Source organism: Ctenopharyngodon idella, chromosome 20 (genome assembly GCF_019924925.1).
Source record: "Ctenopharyngodon idella isolate HZGC_01 chromosome 20, HZGC01, whole genome shotgun sequence".
NCBI classification, from domain to species: Eukaryota; Metazoa; Chordata; class Actinopteri; order Cypriniformes; family Xenocyprididae; genus Ctenopharyngodon; species Ctenopharyngodon idella.
Window position 1 is genome coordinate 32339570 of NC_067239.1, and position 18822 is coordinate 32358391.

Here is an 18822-nt window from a genome sequence, read left to right on the forward strand (position 1 = left end):
AACTATATTATGAACAAATGAATAAATGATAGTCTATTTGAATGAATGAATGAATGAATGAGATGCACCCATACAGACATCCTGCCAGATATGAACTAAATTTACTGTATTTGCTCTCTTATTGTTCTTAATTCACTGATAATCTTTCATCAGAATGTAATAACTCGCCCCACCTGACGTTCAACTCACTCTAATGACTTTTCTTATCGTTGACGTCACACAACGAGCATGAAGAGGACCTTCGAGGCTTTAAGAAATATGAATGGCTAAATTAAAAATGCATTAAAATTATTGCAATATTCACAATGCAGCTTAATTTGATATAGTCAAGATGATAAGCTATATATAACACAAACATCAAACCAATAACCAAACAAAAACAAGCAAATGTTGCATCCCAAAAAAAGAAAAGATTGATAAAAGGCATATATAACACATTTACTCATGAATTGGATCCAAGAGAAGTGGAGATGACCCAGATTCATCCGCCATTAACACAATAGACTCTTTCATCTGAGCAAATGACATATTCAAAGCCTCATCCAATAATCCAAAGACATTTTAATTGTTGTTCTTCTCCGTCTGACAGCAGTAAGTGTGCACTGCTCTCGCAGACTCGTGCACTGTGATGAATATTCACGTGATCTCGGCTCAGGTGTGATTGATCGCATTGTTTTACTGCGCAGGATTATCAGAGGATCATCTTCTACTAATTATGCAGGAAGTCGGATAAAAGCCTTAATGTTTGATGCGGAGAGCCAAAGCTGCGGACGCTAATCAATGCAATTAACTCCGACCGAGTAAAAAAGACTAATGGATGCGCTTTGAAGCTGAAGTCAAGGTGAATTCTCTAATCAAATCCTCAGGTGTGGTTTATGAGCGCTGTGACGCAGACGCTAGTGTGCTCTTCACAGGGCTGTGAGCGCTCCAAAATACTTACAAATGTGAGGGATAGTTCGGGAATCAGCCAGGTAAAACAAACAGACTAACACAATTCTATTATAAAAATGAATTAAATCAATAATCAATAAAAATTCAATTCAATAAATGAATGAATGATTTTTTGATCATGAATTAATGAATAAATAAATACATAAATTCTATTCATTTAATGATGAATTCTATTCAAACGCAATTCTAAAATGAATGAATGAATAAATAAAAAATGAACTCTATTATGAATGAATGAATAAATACATAAAATTCTGTTATGAATGAATGAATAAAAAATAAAATTCTATTATGAATTAATAAACAAATGAATTCTATAATAAATCAATAAAAAATAAAAATAAATAAAACAAATACATAAAATTCTATTATAAATGAATGAATAAATACATAAAATGTAGATTCTATTATGAATAAATAAATCAAATTTAAATTCTATTATAAATGAATAAATAAATACATAAATAAAATTGTATTATAAATTAATGAATGAATACATAAATAAATTTGAATTCTATTATGAATTAATGAATTTATAAATAAATCAATTATATTATAAATTAATTAAAAATAGAAAAAATAAAACAATAAATATTCAATTCTATTATGAATGAGTGAATGAATAAAAAAATTCTATTATAAAATGAATGAAATGAATAAATAAAAATAATTCTATTATGAATGAATGAATAAATACATAAAATTGTTATGAATGAATAAATAATTCTATTATGAATGAATGAATGAATGCATAAAATTCTGTTATGAATGAATGAATTAATAAATAAAAATTAAATAAATAAATCGATTTAAATCTATTATGAATTAATAAATAAATTCTGTTACAAATTAATGAATGAATACATAAAATACATTTTAATTCTGGTAAGAATTAACTAATTTTATTAGAAATGAATGAAAAACAGAAAATATAAAATAAATAAATAAAAACAAATAAATACATTTTATTATGAATTAATAAATAATAAATGAATTCTATTATAAATGAATGAATAAATAAAAAACTAAATAATAAATAAATAAATTCTATGAATGAATGAATAAATGAAAAATTCTATTATGAATGAAACTTATGAATGAAATTTAATTTTATAATGAAGTAATAAAACAATTCTATTAGAAATGTATGAATGCATAAAAAATAAAATAACAAACAAATAAATAAATAGATTTTTCAGCTGTATGCTGAGAATGGCGATGTGCTCATGTGCTTCAGGACATTCGGCTCTGGAGAGTTTCTGTAAAGTCTGAAAGTCTGACAGTGAATCTGAATAAAGTTTCCATTACAGTGTCATACGAGCATCATGAGGGAACAGCGAGCGAATCACATTCAGCAGTGGCTGGACGTCCTGACGACCGAGGGCGGGTCCGGTATCGATCCGGTCAGAGTCCCGCTGCTCTGAGACGGAGGGATGATAATGAAAAATGACACGAGACTGAGAGATGGAAGCGCATTGATCAACCCTGATCACAGAGGCAGGAGCTCATTTCTCTGAACCGCACGCAAAACTACTGCGATCATGTGATGTACGACTCGCTGTACGTCTGGCCTCATTAAAGCTTTCACAGGTGCACTAATGATGTTTATGACATGATTACGACATTTACTAAAATATGCATTACATCAGCGTCAGCTTTCTGTGAAAATCTGCAGATCGGCCAAACGGAGAACAACCTAAGCTACAGAATATGTGAAAGAATCCATGCACGACTTATAAATATTCTTAATATTCTGCTATAGTGACAGTAAAGGCATTAATAATGCATGTTCTCACTTCGGTTCATAATTCAAAAGTACATAATTGGGTCTAAAGACATTGCAGTAATTATAACAGTGAAAACTTAAATTTTGATTATACATAACCTGTCAAAAGTTTGGAATAATTAAGCTTTTGGAATATTTTTGAAAGAGTCTCTTCTGCTCACCACAGCTGCATTTATTTGAACAAAAATACAGTAAAAATCATGAAATATTATTCCAGTGTAAATCAGCTGTTTTCTATGTGAATATATAGTAAAGTGTAATTTATTCCTGTGATCAAAGCTGAATTTTCAGCATCATTACTCCAGTCTTCAGTGTCACATGATCCTTCAGAAATCATTCTGATATGATGATTTGATGCTCAAGAAACATTTATGATTATTATCAATGTTGAAAACAGTTCATATTTTTGTGATACATTTTATTTTTCAGGATTCAGTGATGAATAGAAAGTTCAAAAGAACAGAATTTATTTCAAATATAATCAAAATTTGATGAATAAAAGTATTAATTATTACCCCAAAACTTTTGAATGGTAGTGTATGACAATTTCCACAAAAATATGAAGAAATTGATTTCAACATAACTTCTTTTTTTTTTTTTTAGAACTTCTGTAGTGAAAATAATAAGTTATTATTATTTGAGTTTGAGTTTTTCCAGTGTCATCAAAAAGTCAATTCCGCTGTTTTCCATACATTAAAATGCAGGAAAAATCCGGCCCAGATTTTTTTCCGCCGTGGATTGCTTTCATATAATGCTACGCATGTACCGACGTGTGTGTGAATGGCTGCTGGTCGTGTGTGTGTGTGTGTTTGTGTGTGTGTGTGAACGGCTGTAAACCAGGACGGGTCTGAGACTCACCAGTGGTGGACGAGATGTTGACGTCGATGCTGATCTCGGGGATCCCACCGCCTCGCAGCGACGCCACACAGGTGTACGTGCCGAAGTCTGTGAACTTGAGGTCGATGATGTCCAGATTGGTGGTTCCGGGCGAGATGTCGGGATCGGTCTGGGTGATGACCATCCGTTCAGAGCTGCGTAAGGCCCGGCCGTTCTTCAGCCAGCTGAACTGGAGCTCCTCGGGCGGCGTGGCTTCGACCTGGCAGGAGATCTTCACCTCACGGCCGATCTGGATGTTGTCGTCGTTGTGGTACGGGTCAGGGGTGATCCAGAAACGACCCTTCTTCAATGCTGGAACGACACAGATGAGAAAGAAACACTGTCAACTAGAACGAGAAACACTCTAAACAACCTACAAACCACACAACTCAACTGTTCAACTAGCTTTACTTGCTCATGAAGATTCTCAAACTCACAGCAGCTGATCTGAAAGAGAAAGCTGGAAACATCTAAATTAACTGGTTTGGTCTAAAATATTATTTAACATCACTGAATCAACCAAAAGACATTGATTTATACCAACAAAACTGATTCTTATGGGTTAAATCAGGTAGAAATAGCTCTATTTCTAGGTAACAATTGTAGATTATCAATTTTTACAGTGTAGAGGAACTAAAATAAGCTAAAATTATTAAAAATCCTTTTATAGTCATTTAAATAAATAAATAAATAAAACATAAATAAAATATACTATACTATAATATAATATAATATAATATAATATAGATGATATAACATCTTTATAACAAAATATTAGATGAAAAACTTAAATTTAAAAAACTTAAACCAAATTAGAAATGTTGTCTTGGCAACTATATGAAATAAATAAGTTTAAGTTTAAGTAATAAAATGATTAAAACTGAAATAAACTTAATAAAGCTAAACACAAATATTTAAAAAAAAATCCTAAAACTAATAAAAACGACACTTAAAAACTTAAATCTAAAATAAAAGCTAATCCAAAATATTAATAAATATTATAATAGTATATAAAACCATAAAAAAACATTTTCGTTACTTGAAATAAAATAAACTTTAACTGAAATAAAATAAAAACTAGTCAACATTTCTCATTTTCCTTAATTTGATGTACTAAAATAACTAAAACTGAAAAATTAATAAAAACAATGAGATCATATTTTCTTAAAAAAAACAAAAACAATAACTAATAAAAATTACAAAAACACACAACAAAATTACTAAAACTTTAACTAAAATTAAAACGATAAGGAAAATACAAAAATTAACTATTCGCAACATTACTATTCAACTAAACTGGGAACGAACATTCACAATATTCCTCATTTAAATAATTCATACACAGAATAAAGGGGCGGGGCCTGGTTGAGTTAGTTAGTAGTGTGTTGAAACTGCCGGTTATGATAAGGGGCGGGATATTTCCCAAACACCAATCACAACACACTGCTCCAGCCGACCAATCAGAGCACATTGTGCTTTTCAGAAGGAGGGGCTTCATAGAGACAGGAACTAAACAGAGCGTTACTGACAGACTGGGAAGAGAGGAGCTGAACAATGGAGAATATGAGGAAAATAATCAACCTGTTCTAGTAGAGCCCAAAAACAACATCAAGCCTTAAAGGTCCTCTTTAACCGAGTAGCTAAAGGTGACAATGAACTGCTCTGATGCTTGAACGGCCTGAAATAGCAGCGTCTGTAACGCTTTCAATTAAATACTTGAAAAGCAATCAACATTCAGATCGTGAGGTCAGAGAGTCCAGAGCGACACTGGCACACGACCAGCTGCAGTTTCACCGCTGGACGATGTGACGGATTTCACAACAACACACACTCATTTACAGCAAAAACACACACATTTACTTTCTTAATTCATGCTCCTGCTCTTATTGTGATTGATTTATCAGTGACGTTCCTCTATTACATAAATGTTTCTCTACATAATCTTCTGTTAAAATTCAACAGCTGATGTCATTAAAGCTGAAAAATAATATTAGCCAATAATATTGCAGCTCAACAATCTCCATACACTTAGTTATGAAAAGATATAATGCATTTTAACGTACATTATGAATGCCTTTATAATGCATTATACATGAAGACTTCAAGTAAAGTGTTACCAAAATCCAGGAAAAAATAAACCGCTACAGAAGTAGAAAAGGAGCATTTTAAGTGCCTAATCAGAAGATTCGTCCTCTGTCGGTTCTGAAGCTGCGCCAGTGTTTCAGATACACATCTAGATTCATTTCGCATGCAGACCGTTTACGGCATTCAGATGGCTGAATTTTATCTTGCAAACAAAAGAGCAGTCAGAGCGGCGGAATCTTTTTATCTTTTCCTGCATGACATTATCAGGCTAAAATGAGGAGGAGGACGTGAAAAACATGAGGAAAACTGAAACAAAAGCAGCCTGTCAGACTCAAATACAGGAAATTGAAAGCGCAGGGCGCAGAAAATCATGGAGGGAGACACACAGCAGCAATTTTACGAGATCCAGCTCCCCTGTCGCACGTCGTGTCACCTTGCGCCGCGGCTGATGTCTGGTGCATGTTTTCATCACGTCGACACGCAGCCAGAACGCTGTCATGTGATCAGACTCAAGCTGGACGGTACTAAACACAGATGCAAAACGTGTGAAACGACATTGACGTTGTTTTATGCATGACAGGCGACAGGTTCAAATGAGCCTCGTTCAATCTGAACTCTGTTTTCTAATATTATTTTGACTGATTTGAATCTTTAGTGTATCACAATGTGAATTTGTTTAGATATGAATCACCTGAGCTTTTGATTTCAGATTAATGCATCTCACCTGTGAAGTAGGTTGCTAGCATGGATTAACATTAACATTATTTAGCACAATGCTAACATGATTTAGCATGTTGTTAATATGTTGCTGACATGATTTAACATGTTGCTAACATGATTTAATACATTGCTAGCTTGATTTGGCACATTGCTAGCATGTTTTAACACATTGTTAGCATGAATTAGCACATTGTTAACACGTTTCTATCATTATTTAGCACATTGCTACCATGTTTTAGCAAGTTGCTAGCCTATTGCTAGTGTGATTAACACTTTGTTAACATGAATTAGCATGTTGCTAGCATGATTAACATTTTGCTAGCATGATTTAACATTTTGCTAATATGTTGTTGACATGATTTAACATGTTGCTAACAAGATTTAATACATTGCTAGCTTAAATTGCTACATTGCTAACATGTTTAACACATTGCTAGCATGGATTAGCATGTTTGCTAACATGTTACTAACATTATTTAACACATTGCTAGCATGTTTTAACACATTGTTAGCATGAATTAGCACATTGCTAACACGTTTCTATCATTATTTAGCACATTGCTACCATGTTTTAGCAAGCTGCTAACCTATTGCTAGTGTGATTAACACTTTGTTAGCATGAATTAGCATGTTGCTAGCATGATTAACATTTTGTTAGCATGATTTAGCATGTTGCTAATATGTTGTTGACATGATTTAACATGTTGCTAACAAGATTTAATACATTGCTAGCTTAAATTGGTACATTGCTAACATGTTTAACACATTGCTAGCATGGATTAGCATGTTTGCTAACATGTTACTAACATTATTTAACACATTGCTAGCATGTTTTAACAAATTGTTAGCATGAATTAGCACATTGTTAACACGTTTCTATCATTATTTAGCACATTGCTACCATGTTTTAGCAAGCTGCTAACCTATTGCTAGTGTGATTAACACTTTGTTAGCATGAATTAGCATGTTGCTAACATGATTAACATTTTGTTAGCATGATTTAGCATGTTGCTAATATGTTGTTGACATGATTTAACATGTTGCTAACAAGATTTAATACATTGCTAGCTTAAATTGCTACATTGCTAACATGTTTAACACATTGCTAGCATGGATTAGCATGTTTGCTAACATGTTACTAACATTATTTAGCATGTTATTAATATATTGCTGACATGATTTAACATGTTGCTAACATGATTTAACACATTGGTAGCATGAATTAGCACATTGCTACCATGTTTTAACAAGTTGCTAACCTATTGCTGTATGAATTAGAATGTTGCTAGCATGTTTTCCTATTGCTATTGTGATTAACACTTTGTTAGCATGAATTAGCATGTTGTTAGCATGATTAACACGTCGCTAGCATGATTTAGCATGTTTGCTAATATGTTGTTGACATGATTTAACATTTTGCTAACATGTTTAACACATTGCTAGCATGAATTATCATGTTTTTAACATTTTTCTAACACTATTTAACACATTGTTGACATGATTTAACACATTGCTAACATGTTTAAGCAAGTTTTTAACCTATTGCTAATGTGATCATCACTTTGTTAACATGAATTAGCATATTGGTAGCATGATTTACATGTTGCTAGCATTATTTAGCATGTTGCTAATATGTTGTTGACATGATTTAACATGTTGCTAACATGATTTAATACATTGCTAGCTTGAATTGGTACATTGTTAACATGTTTAGCACATTGCTAGCATGAATTAGCATGTTTTTAGCATTTTTCTAATGTTATTTAGCACATTGCTGGCATGATTTAACACATTGCTAGCATGTTTTAACATCTTGCTAATATGTTGTTGACTTGATTTCATATGTTGCTAACATGATTTAATACATTACTAGCTTGAATTGGCACATTTCTAGCATTAATTAGCATGTTGCTAGCATGTTTCTAACATTATTTAACACATTGCTGGCTTGATTTAGCACATTGTTAGCATGTTTTAACATGTTGCTAGCCTATTGCTTGTTTGTTTGTTAGTTTGATGGTTGTAGCTTGAAAGCTCTAGCCGCGGGTTCATACGCTGTCCTGCTGCTTGTGATTCAACAAGCACAAAACAAGCCCTGAATATCACTGTCCATACGCAGAATAAAGGGGCGGGGCCTGGTTGAGTTAGTTAGTAGTGTGTTGAAACAGTTATGGTAAGGGGCAGGACATTTCCCAAACACCAATTACAACACACTGCTCCAGCCGACCAATCAGAGCACATTGTGCTTTTCAGAAGGAGGGGCTTCATAGAGACAGGAACTAAACAGAGCGTTACTGACAGACTGGGAAGAGAGGAGCTGAACAATGGAGAATATGAGGAAAATAATCAACCTGTTCTAGTAGAGCCCAAAAACAATATCTGTGACTGAATGCCCACAAATAATGCTGACATGCATGTGAAGAGTTTCTCTAAATATTATCAAATGCTCCTTCATCAAGACTGCGTCACTGCACTAAAAAATGTGAAAGGTCAGTCTGGGACGCTCACCAGCTTGAGTGACTGGTAGATAAAGCACAATTACCTGCGTTTGGCTGTTGGCGTGTGTTAATTTCCCACCCTGCTGAGCTGAAAAACATGGAGCAACGGTGACCTTTTCAAATCAGATAACGGCCACAAAAGACGCCCGTGACACTGATCAGGGCTTTTCTCCGCTGGACGAGATAATACAAATGTCGCAGACTCAAAATCAACAACGCGGATCGTATTTGACTCTGATGACAGTGACACTGTGACCTTCAGAGTTTATCAATCACGCTTTCAGATCATCATCTATCAGAGAAAAGCTTTGATTCTACCATCACAGCACTTTCCTGAAAAACACAGAAAGCGGATGAGTCCTAATAAAATATCACAAATAATTTGGGGAAGATGGAATGTAATTACTTGAAGACAAAAAAATAAATAAATCCAATTTCTCTTGGGGGCAAAATATTCAAATGAAAAAATATTCAGATTAAAGTCATAATAAAGCACTGACTAAATTATAACTCAGTTAGTTCAAAGCATCTGTCCTGTTTACAGAAATATTCTAATGAAAATTTACATTTGTTTCTTTAAAAAAAATCAAATATGAAATTAAAATCAAATAAAAAATCAAATAACTATAAATAAACTATATATATATATGTTAGGACTGTCGATTTATTAAATTATTATGCAGTTATGACCCTAAAATTCAAAATATCAGGGCAAAAAATACCCCTGATTGTGCATCTCAGAGCAACACAGTGGTGTTTCTGAATGAATTCGCGTTTCAAACAAATCAATTGGGTGAATCAATGATTCAATGACTCATTCATAAAGAGAGCCATTTACTCCCTGAATGAATCAGCCATTTGAACGAATCGAATGAATGAATGACTCAATGACTCATTTAGACATTTACTGCCACCTACTGACAGTTTTATTTTCTTATTTAGTAAAATTTAAATAAATAAATATTATTTCATATTCTATATTAATAAAAAAAAACCCATTAAAGGTATAGATCACCCAAACATTAAAATTCTGTCATCATTTATTCACCCTCATGGCCATTTGGTGTAATAAATTCTTTGCTGAATCAAATATATTTATTTCTAAAGCTACTTTTTTTAATGTCTATTTGACGCTTTTCTCATTTAACACAATAATGACTTTAAATGATCTTTTGGGAGTAATTTCTTGATTAATTTGTGATTAATTAGATTAATTAGATTCAAAATTTTTATTCACTTGACAGCCCTAATATATATATATATATATATATATTACATACAGTTACATAAAAAGGAAGATTGGACTAATTTGAATCTGGAAAGTAAGACTCATATCTTGTTGGGCAACTAGTTCTTAAGTCTTAACATAGAGGTTAAGTTTATGCAAAAACTGGTAACACTTTATTTTATGGTCTTTTATCAAGTTGCTTATTAGCATGCATGTTACTAGACTATTGGCTGTTTATTAGTACTTATTAAGCACATATTAATGCCTTATTCTGCATGACCTTATTCTACATTCTCAATCCTACCCAGTACCTAAACTTAACAACTAACTTACTAACTATTAATAAGCAGTGAATTAGGAGTTTATTAAGGGAAAATACATAGTTAATAGTTGATATGTGTTCCCTATACTAAAGTGTTACCCAAAAAGTTCTAAGACTAGTCTACACAATTTATGAATGAAATGCACTGACTATTATCTTTCAGAAATAATATGTGAAACACATTTAACTAGTAGTACTTTATGTTTAATTCAGTTGGATGATCATCAATCCTTTGTGACTGAATTGCATATGAACGCTGACTGTGTCGTGTCCGCTGAGGACTGCAAAGACACTAGATAGTGTGGTGCTTACCATCAGAAATACAACAAACCCAAGTTAAACTTCCATGAGGACGCCCTGCACAAACACAACTTTCCCATTTGCCTGATTTAACGCTGGTGCGACGTGACATGACGACTTCCAGCGCTTATGCATATCCCATGAGCTTTGTGTCGGGTTTGGGGAAGGGTTTTTATTTGGCTTTAAACGCAGCCGAACGGAAATAGAGCCAGAACGAAGCAAAAAGGACATGAGTAGCTTATGAAAGGAAGAGGAAAATCCTACTGACGCAAGAATCTGCATTGAGAGTCCGAAGCAGGTCTGCCTCAGAGAGAAAGGCCGGCTTTAAAAGCACCGGGGCAGAAAATACGAGTTAACATACACAAAAACACGTTTGGGATGCATTATTGATGCTGCGGCCTTTGCTTTGTTGAGCTGCTTTAAAACGCTTTGATGTTTGTGTGAGTGAACGCAGTAACACTCCAGCTGCCTCCAGACCAGATAAAAGCACATGCTTATAAAACAGCGGTTCACTCCGAATGCAGATGCATCTTCATTTACAGTGACGCAGGTAATGCAGCAGACGCCATCTGAATAATGCAGATCATGTTCTCAAACTATAGGAGCAGAAAGTACAGAACAAAACAACACTGCTTAACATGTGAATGTCAATCATACAGAACCTCTCGAAAACATGGCTGCCTCATATTGCACACCTAGATACACACACACACACACACACACACACACACATTTTTTTACTGCAATAAAAAAAAACTTAAAATAAAATATAATATTAAAATATGTCTGACTGACAAAAATAAGAAACTATATTTTGCAATAATAATAAAAAGATATTTTTCTTTTTAGGGCCATATTTCATATATCGTTAATATAAAATATTACATTATTAATACACAATAATAATAATTTTATTAATACATAATTATTTGAAATAATTATTAATAAATAAGATAATTTACACATTATAACACATTATACTGTGATTAAAAATATATAAAATAAACTCTATATATATATATATATATATATATACCTGTATATATATAAATTTAATGCTAAGCACCTTCAAAAGAACAACATTTATTTGTAATAGAAATTTTCTGTAAAATTATACATCTATTTGTTGTCACTTTTGATCAATTTACTGCATCCTTGATGAATAAAAGTATTAATTTATTTATTTAAAAAAAAAAAAAAAAAAAAAGGTACTGACCCCAAACTTTTGTATGTATATAAAATTTTAAATCATATTATTGAAATGTATAATTAAGTACTTGTACATCATGGTAGTATTTGTAATGCCTTGAATTGTTATTTTATTTTGTGGTAAAATAACACAAAAAGATGCATTATAATAATCTGATGTATTTATTCATCACTGTAGCTCAAAAGAAAAAAACACTTTCATGTTAATATTCTAGAGCTATAGCAGACATTCATGGAATAAATTCATGAGCGTACATTATTATTCATGACAAGATCCAACATGTGACAAGCCACCTAACTGATCTCAAATGCATTGAATTAAACTTCTTTTCTAGCTTCATTAGTGCAGAACAACGTCAACAACACGCTTCACACGCAGACACTATACTGTGTGCTGGATATGAAGTGAAGGAACCATCATAATCTGTTTGATAGATTGGATATTTTTCAACAGAACAACATTGGCACTTTTCTGAACCCTGTCATAGTCAGCTGCCTACTAAGGGAACATCCTAACAGAAACATGATCCGCAGGTGCATTAAATGCACAAAACACATGTAGATAAACAACTAGACAAAACATTCAACCTGTAACGCAATTATCACATTATTGAATAACATTCATATTGTATTTGTTTCTCAGGACGTGACAGATGGACGCCGCTCTTTCCCGTGGATATAATGCGTTTCATATTATCAGCTTATGAGGTTTTCGATTATGGTTATACAAGCCAAGACGGCATGATGTGCTCCATCGACTGTGATTCTGTTCCGCATAATCCAGAGACGGACGCATTTAATCACACTAACGACTCCAACAGACGGATTTTTTGACGTGTTTTCTGTCGCCACTGGGAGGATTGAAGCTGTAGAAAAATAAAACTCAATTTTGTTAAATGAAATAAAAACTTTAACAAAAACTAAATTAAAACGCAATGCATCTGGGAATGAGTTTCCCTCCATTCACCCCAAATACTCGTTGTTTTATCCGTCAGAATGAGCAGCAGGTGTGTCGTCTGTGACTGTCCTTGTCGTGTCTAATGGGGCTGTTTATAACGTCAGATCTCATGATCAGCAGGTGTGACGGGACAGATGGCATCTCTACCTGCTCACACCTCAGACGTGACTTTACTCAAGGAGACGCAAAGATTCACAGAGAGATTCACCTGTCACATATGTGACTGTACACACACACACACACACACACACACAAAATCGCATTTAACAACACACTATATATAATTAATTTCACAATTTCACACTTATATATAATTGAGTAAAAATTATGCGTATACATTCAGTAAACATGATGGAAGAACCTAAATAGGACCAAAAAATAACATTCTAGGTTGGTCCCCTAAAGATCCTGCAAGCGTTATGGGAACGTAGTGGAGGGAACATAGAGGGAACGTCCTACAGTAATGGTCACCTAAACATTCCCAGAACATCCTGAATGTTCCCTAAAGTCCACCAAATAACGTCCCCCAACCATTTAAAGAACTCCACATCATGACCATCTGGGAATGTTACTAGGCAACATCCTTGACACCAGTGGGGATGTTCTGGGAACATCAAATTTCCAAATAAAATATGGTCCCCTAACCTTTCCGAGAATGTCCTGAATGTTCCATGGAGGTCCGCCAAATAATGTCCCCCAACCCTTTAAAGAGCTCCACATCGTGACCATCTCGGAATATTTTGGGAACATTACTAGGTGACGTCCTTGACACCGGGGGGACGTTCTGAGAACATCAAATTTCCAGATAAAATATGGTCCCCTAAACATTCCCAGAACATCCTAAATATTCCCTGAAGGTCCGCCAAATAACGACCCCCAACCCTTTAAAGAACTTCACATCATGACCATCTCGGAATGTTCTGGGAATGTTACTAGGCAACATCCTTGACACCAGTGGGGATGTTCTGGGAACATCAAATTTCCAAATAAAATATGGTCCCCTAACCTTTCCGAGAATGTCCTGAATGTTCCGTGGAGGTCCGCCAAATAATGTCCCCCAACCCTTTAAAGAGCTCCACATTGTGACCATCTTGGAATATTCTGGGAACATTACTAGGTGACGTCCTTGACACCAGCAGGGACATTCTGAGAACATCAATTTTCTAAATAAAATATGGTCCCCTAAACGTTCCAAGAACATCCTGAATGTTCCGTGAAGGTCCACAAAATAACGTCCCCCAACCCTTTAAAGAACTCCACATCATGACCATCTCGGAATGTTCTGGGAATGATACTAGGTGATGTCCTTTACACCAGCAGGGACATTATGAGAACATTCTGGGAATGTAAAATTTCTAGCAGGGACACACAATCACACTCACACACACACACACACACAAGTTGACAAAAAGATTGAATCCAATATTTGCTAATAACATACAGTAGCATAAACAAAGCACTTTTTAACAATGTGGGAAAAAAGTCCCAAAAAAGGAACAAAAATTATCCAAACATTTTGTGAAGTAGTTGTACCATTTGTGAGCAACATTAACTAGCATGTGAGGGTCACTGTGAGGGTCACATGTTCCCATCAGCCGTGTGACTGACCTCCACATCCCTCATTACAGACAGAAAGCCCTCCATCACATGACGCGGCTCTACTGATGCTCCGGCCGCAATCTGCTCCAAAGCAAATGTGAGTCACAGCCGTTCGCATGTTGACTTACAAGCCTTTACCAGATCATACGGCACTCGATCGGACATGTTTGTTTTCACAAAATATGTAAATATTTATCATTAGTGTTATTTAAAATAAAAAACATTTCTTAGTAAATCTTTTCAAAATACAGTAATACAATAATATTTCTAATTACTGTTATTTAAAGTAAATAAATAAATAATGTTTCTTCTTATTATTCTAAATAAATAAATAAAATATGTATAAACAATTTAAAATATATTTATATTATAAGTATTAAGTATTTATATATTTAAGTACTGCTGATACTGGGATTCTCTACGAATCAATTGTGGCCGCCATCAGTGTCACTTATTTCTAAAATAGGATATTTCAGAAAAATGTAATCATTTCAACCATTTACCACAATTAAATCACATGTATGATATCTGTGAATTAAATAAATGTAAAACTAAGGTGTTTGCAGTATATCCGTGCAGCTGGTCAAAACAGGAATGACACAAAGACAGCAAATCTGTGATTCCGTCTGCAGTGCTAGCGCTGAGGAAAACCACTTTACTTTAAAATGTGTGGTGATGTCTGAAAGGAGCCAAAAAAGGTCTCTGAGACCTACAGAGAGGAAAATAGCGGCTCTCACAAATAACAATGTGCCTGAGAAACCTGCAGGAGCAGCAAGACGCTGGAAAAAGCACTGAAAATTGACCCACTTTTGGAAAGGAGAGCGGATCCTTTAATCCAAAGCAGGGATCGTGATGGAGGGCCTCTAGCGTGCCAAGAGCATGCTGGGATACTGGAGCAACAGGCCAAACTGAAAGTCATCCCAGGCTGTTGGGAAGTGTGTGGAGAAAAGCCTCCATCTGCTGAGGCGAGATGCAGACGCGCGTTTGGCAGCGCTGCGCTACCAGTGTGACAAACAAACATAAACGCACACAAACACACACACACACACGTCCACTCATTAGGGGGCGACGCTGCTGACTGCTGAGTGTTCATAGCCATGAACCATAAACATCTCCAGGCTAGATGTTTCCTGGTCTTAAAGACGAGCAGAAATCATTAAATGTGATCATGAAGTACAGTTTAAAAAGCTTTAGGTTGCATGTCATGAAGAACATGTCCAGGTCATATTTCATATACGTGACATCATATGAACACTATAATCATGTACTGTAACATCATTTTCATGAAGATTAAGTAAATATTTTCCTAAATTATTATTACTGTAGTAATACAAAAGTATCTTTAATGGTAAGAAATTAAAATCTTCCTTGCTGGATATTTTGTCCAGTACAACAAATTCTACTAAAAATGTATTATTATTATTATTATTAATTATTATTAATTATTATTATTTAAATAAAAACAAGCAATAAATAATTATTTTGTTAATAATAAATAATATTGTATATAATGTTTTATTTATTTATCTATCTATCTATCTATCTATCTATCTGTAAAAATAAAAAGAATCTCCCTTTCTGGATATTTGGTCCAGTACAACAAATGTTACTAAAACCATATTATTATTATTATTATTATTATTATTAGACTTATTATTATTAGTAGTAATAATAACAATAATAATTAATATTGTTATATAAATATTGGCTATGTATAAATAAATAAATAAATAAATGTTAATAATAAATAACATTTAATATAACAATAGTTATTTATTTACATATTTATGTATTTCATTTATTCATATTCATATGCATTTATTTATGCATATTATTTTATGTAATAATGCATATTTTATGCATTACAGTCATAAGAACTTGATGAGAACTCGGAGAGAAAATAAATTATTTATTAATGCATATTTAATGCTTATTTTTTTTATGCATTACAGTTATTTAGAATGTAAAGAATGGATGGATGGATGGATGGATATATTTAACTGTCATGAAATGAAATGACACTATGCAAAAAACAGGCTTAATTTTCTTTGCACAAAATACATTTCTTGACAGTTTCATGAGATTCACCCAAATGACTTCATTGTAATTGTGCCTTTAATGATCATTTAGGCTGTAATGTGCCGAAGGCTCTGTCCTTCACAGCCAAATGAGAGCTGTGATATGAAATCTAATCTACATTTCACATGCTGACAGGCTCAAAGTGCCACGAGAAACATCGTTTCACAAGGAGCTCCTTTAGTGTGACAATCAGTATTTAAAATCACAGCGGACTGGTCACACACACTCACTCTCTCACACACACACACGAAACTTCTTCTCTAGTTTGCTTCCTAATCTAGTTGACAAATAAACCTGTCATTGTATAGTACAAATATTGTTGACTCCTTGATGAATTGCTTTATTCCTCTCTTGTGAATCGCTTTGCATAAAAGAATCTGCAAAATGCATAAATCTTAAATATAATGGATAATATTGCTATCCTCAGAAGTGAAATCAATCAATGCTTTTTACCTCGAACGATGATGGTAGTGGACTTCTTGGCCGGGTTGCCCACGTTGTTGCTGGCGACGCAGCTGTAGACGCCGGCGTCCTCGGAGGAGACGGCGGGCAGCGTGAGGGTGCCGTCCTTCACCACACTCTTCTCTGGCAGCGAACCGGAGCTGCTGGTCCAGGTGAGGGTCGGCGTCGGCTCTCCTCCTGTGGTGATGCACACCAGAGACACCGTCTGCCCTGGATTCACCACAATCGGATCCTCCACCAACAGCTTTATGGAGGCTGGAGCTGCAGAAGCACACGGGAACTCAGGAGTCATTGAGCAGAATGGTTTGTTTGTAACAGTGTGATGTTTACGCCTTTTATTTTGAAAGTGCAAGGTAATTATCGTAAAAGTTGGATTAAAACGTAGTCTTTTTTCCCCTATTGTGCCGAATTTATGAGTGAAACGCTTCTGGAACAAGAACAAATGTAGGGCGGGGCTTGATTTTGTCCGTGGGGAACTGATTGGATGGTGGTGGTCTGCTATTGGTGGATCTCATATAAGTGACAGGTTGCCCCGCCCTCGAGGAACATGAATATAAAACAATAATGATGTGCACCAATAAATCATTTAGAATAAACACTGCAATATTCCATAAAAAACAACAACAACAACAACAACAAAAAAACAAGATTTGTCAATTTTGCCAAATGGCTTAACTCTAGTGGCCTATGACTATGCTGCAGACTGCTAACAGCAACACAACCAGTATTTGAATGTTGAGCTGCAGCTCACTGGCCGCCTAATGCAACAGCAACCAATCAGCTGCACTGTGTAGATAACGATGTGATCGCTACCAAATTGAGTTAAGGACCTATCAGCATGCGCCATCTAGAGTTTCATGCCAGAACCACGTATTGAAAATAGCTTTCTTTAACTGAATGACGATGATGTAATAGGTGGGTGTGGCTCTGAGGCTCTGCCTTCTTTAAGTTGTAAATCTTCTCCAGTTCATTTCTTCTGTTCAGTCCATTTATTTTGTTGCTGAGAGGAAAGCGCGCAGTACAAGTTTTTGTAAATGTTGGCTGTGTCGGGGTGTTCGCTAACAGTATAATCACTGCAAAGGTATTTCAAATTTCTTTTTACCCCTAAGCGAAGAACAAAAAAGCACCTGAAGAGCCTCACCTGTTTTATTGGTCAGTCTGAAGACGACTTTGCGGTCAGCGATGCCGCACACGTTCCTGACGGAGGCAATGCAGCTGTAGTTGGCGTAGTCCTTGGGTCTCAGGTTCTTCAACTTCAGGATCTTCGTTTCCCCCTGGAGCTCAGAGCGAGAGATAGAGAGATGTGTGTGCAAATGTGTGCTCAATAGAAAAGATGCAGTTGAAATTGATTCAACCTCGATTTACTAAGTCATATGCACGATTTACTATTTCGTCCTTTCGATTTACTAAGTCGTGTGCACGATTTACTATTTCGTTCCCTCGATTTACTAAGTCGTACGCACAATTTATTATTTCGTTCCCTCGGTTTACTAAGTTGTGCGCACAATTTACTATTTCGTTCCCTCGATTTACTAAGTCGTGCGCACGATTTACTATTCGTTCCCTCAGTTTACTAAGTCATACGCACAATTTATTATTTCGTTCCCTCGGTTTACTAAGTCGTACGCACAATTTACTATTTCGTTCCCTCGATTTACTAAGTCATACGCATGATTTACTATTTCGTTCCCTCGATTTACTAAGTCGTACGAACGATTTACTATTTTGTTCCCTCGATTTACTAAGTCG

At 34.8% G+C, this 18822-nt stretch overlaps 1 protein-coding gene across 4 annotated transcripts in view; it reads right to left on the reverse strand.

Moving 5' to 3' along the window:
- LOC127501915 (MAM domain-containing glycosylphosphatidylinositol anchor protein 2-like) overlaps positions 1–18822 on the reverse strand; it is a 157920-nt gene that overhangs the window by 60771 nt on the left and 78327 nt on the right. For 2 of the 4 annotated variants that reach the window (XM_051874239.1, XM_051874235.1), the window contains exons 5-7: positions 18215–18347; positions 17065–17334; positions 3596–3925 (exon numbers count right to left, since the gene is read on the reverse strand). In XM_051874239.1, the coding sequence (XP_051730199.1) occupies positions 3596–3925; positions 17065–17334; positions 18215–18347 (733 nt within the window). Of the gene's footprint in view, positions 1–3595; positions 3926–17064; positions 17335–18214; positions 18354–18822 lie in introns of all 4 variants that reach the window. The other 2 variants (XM_051874236.1, XM_051874234.1) reach the window with 1 other exon arrangement.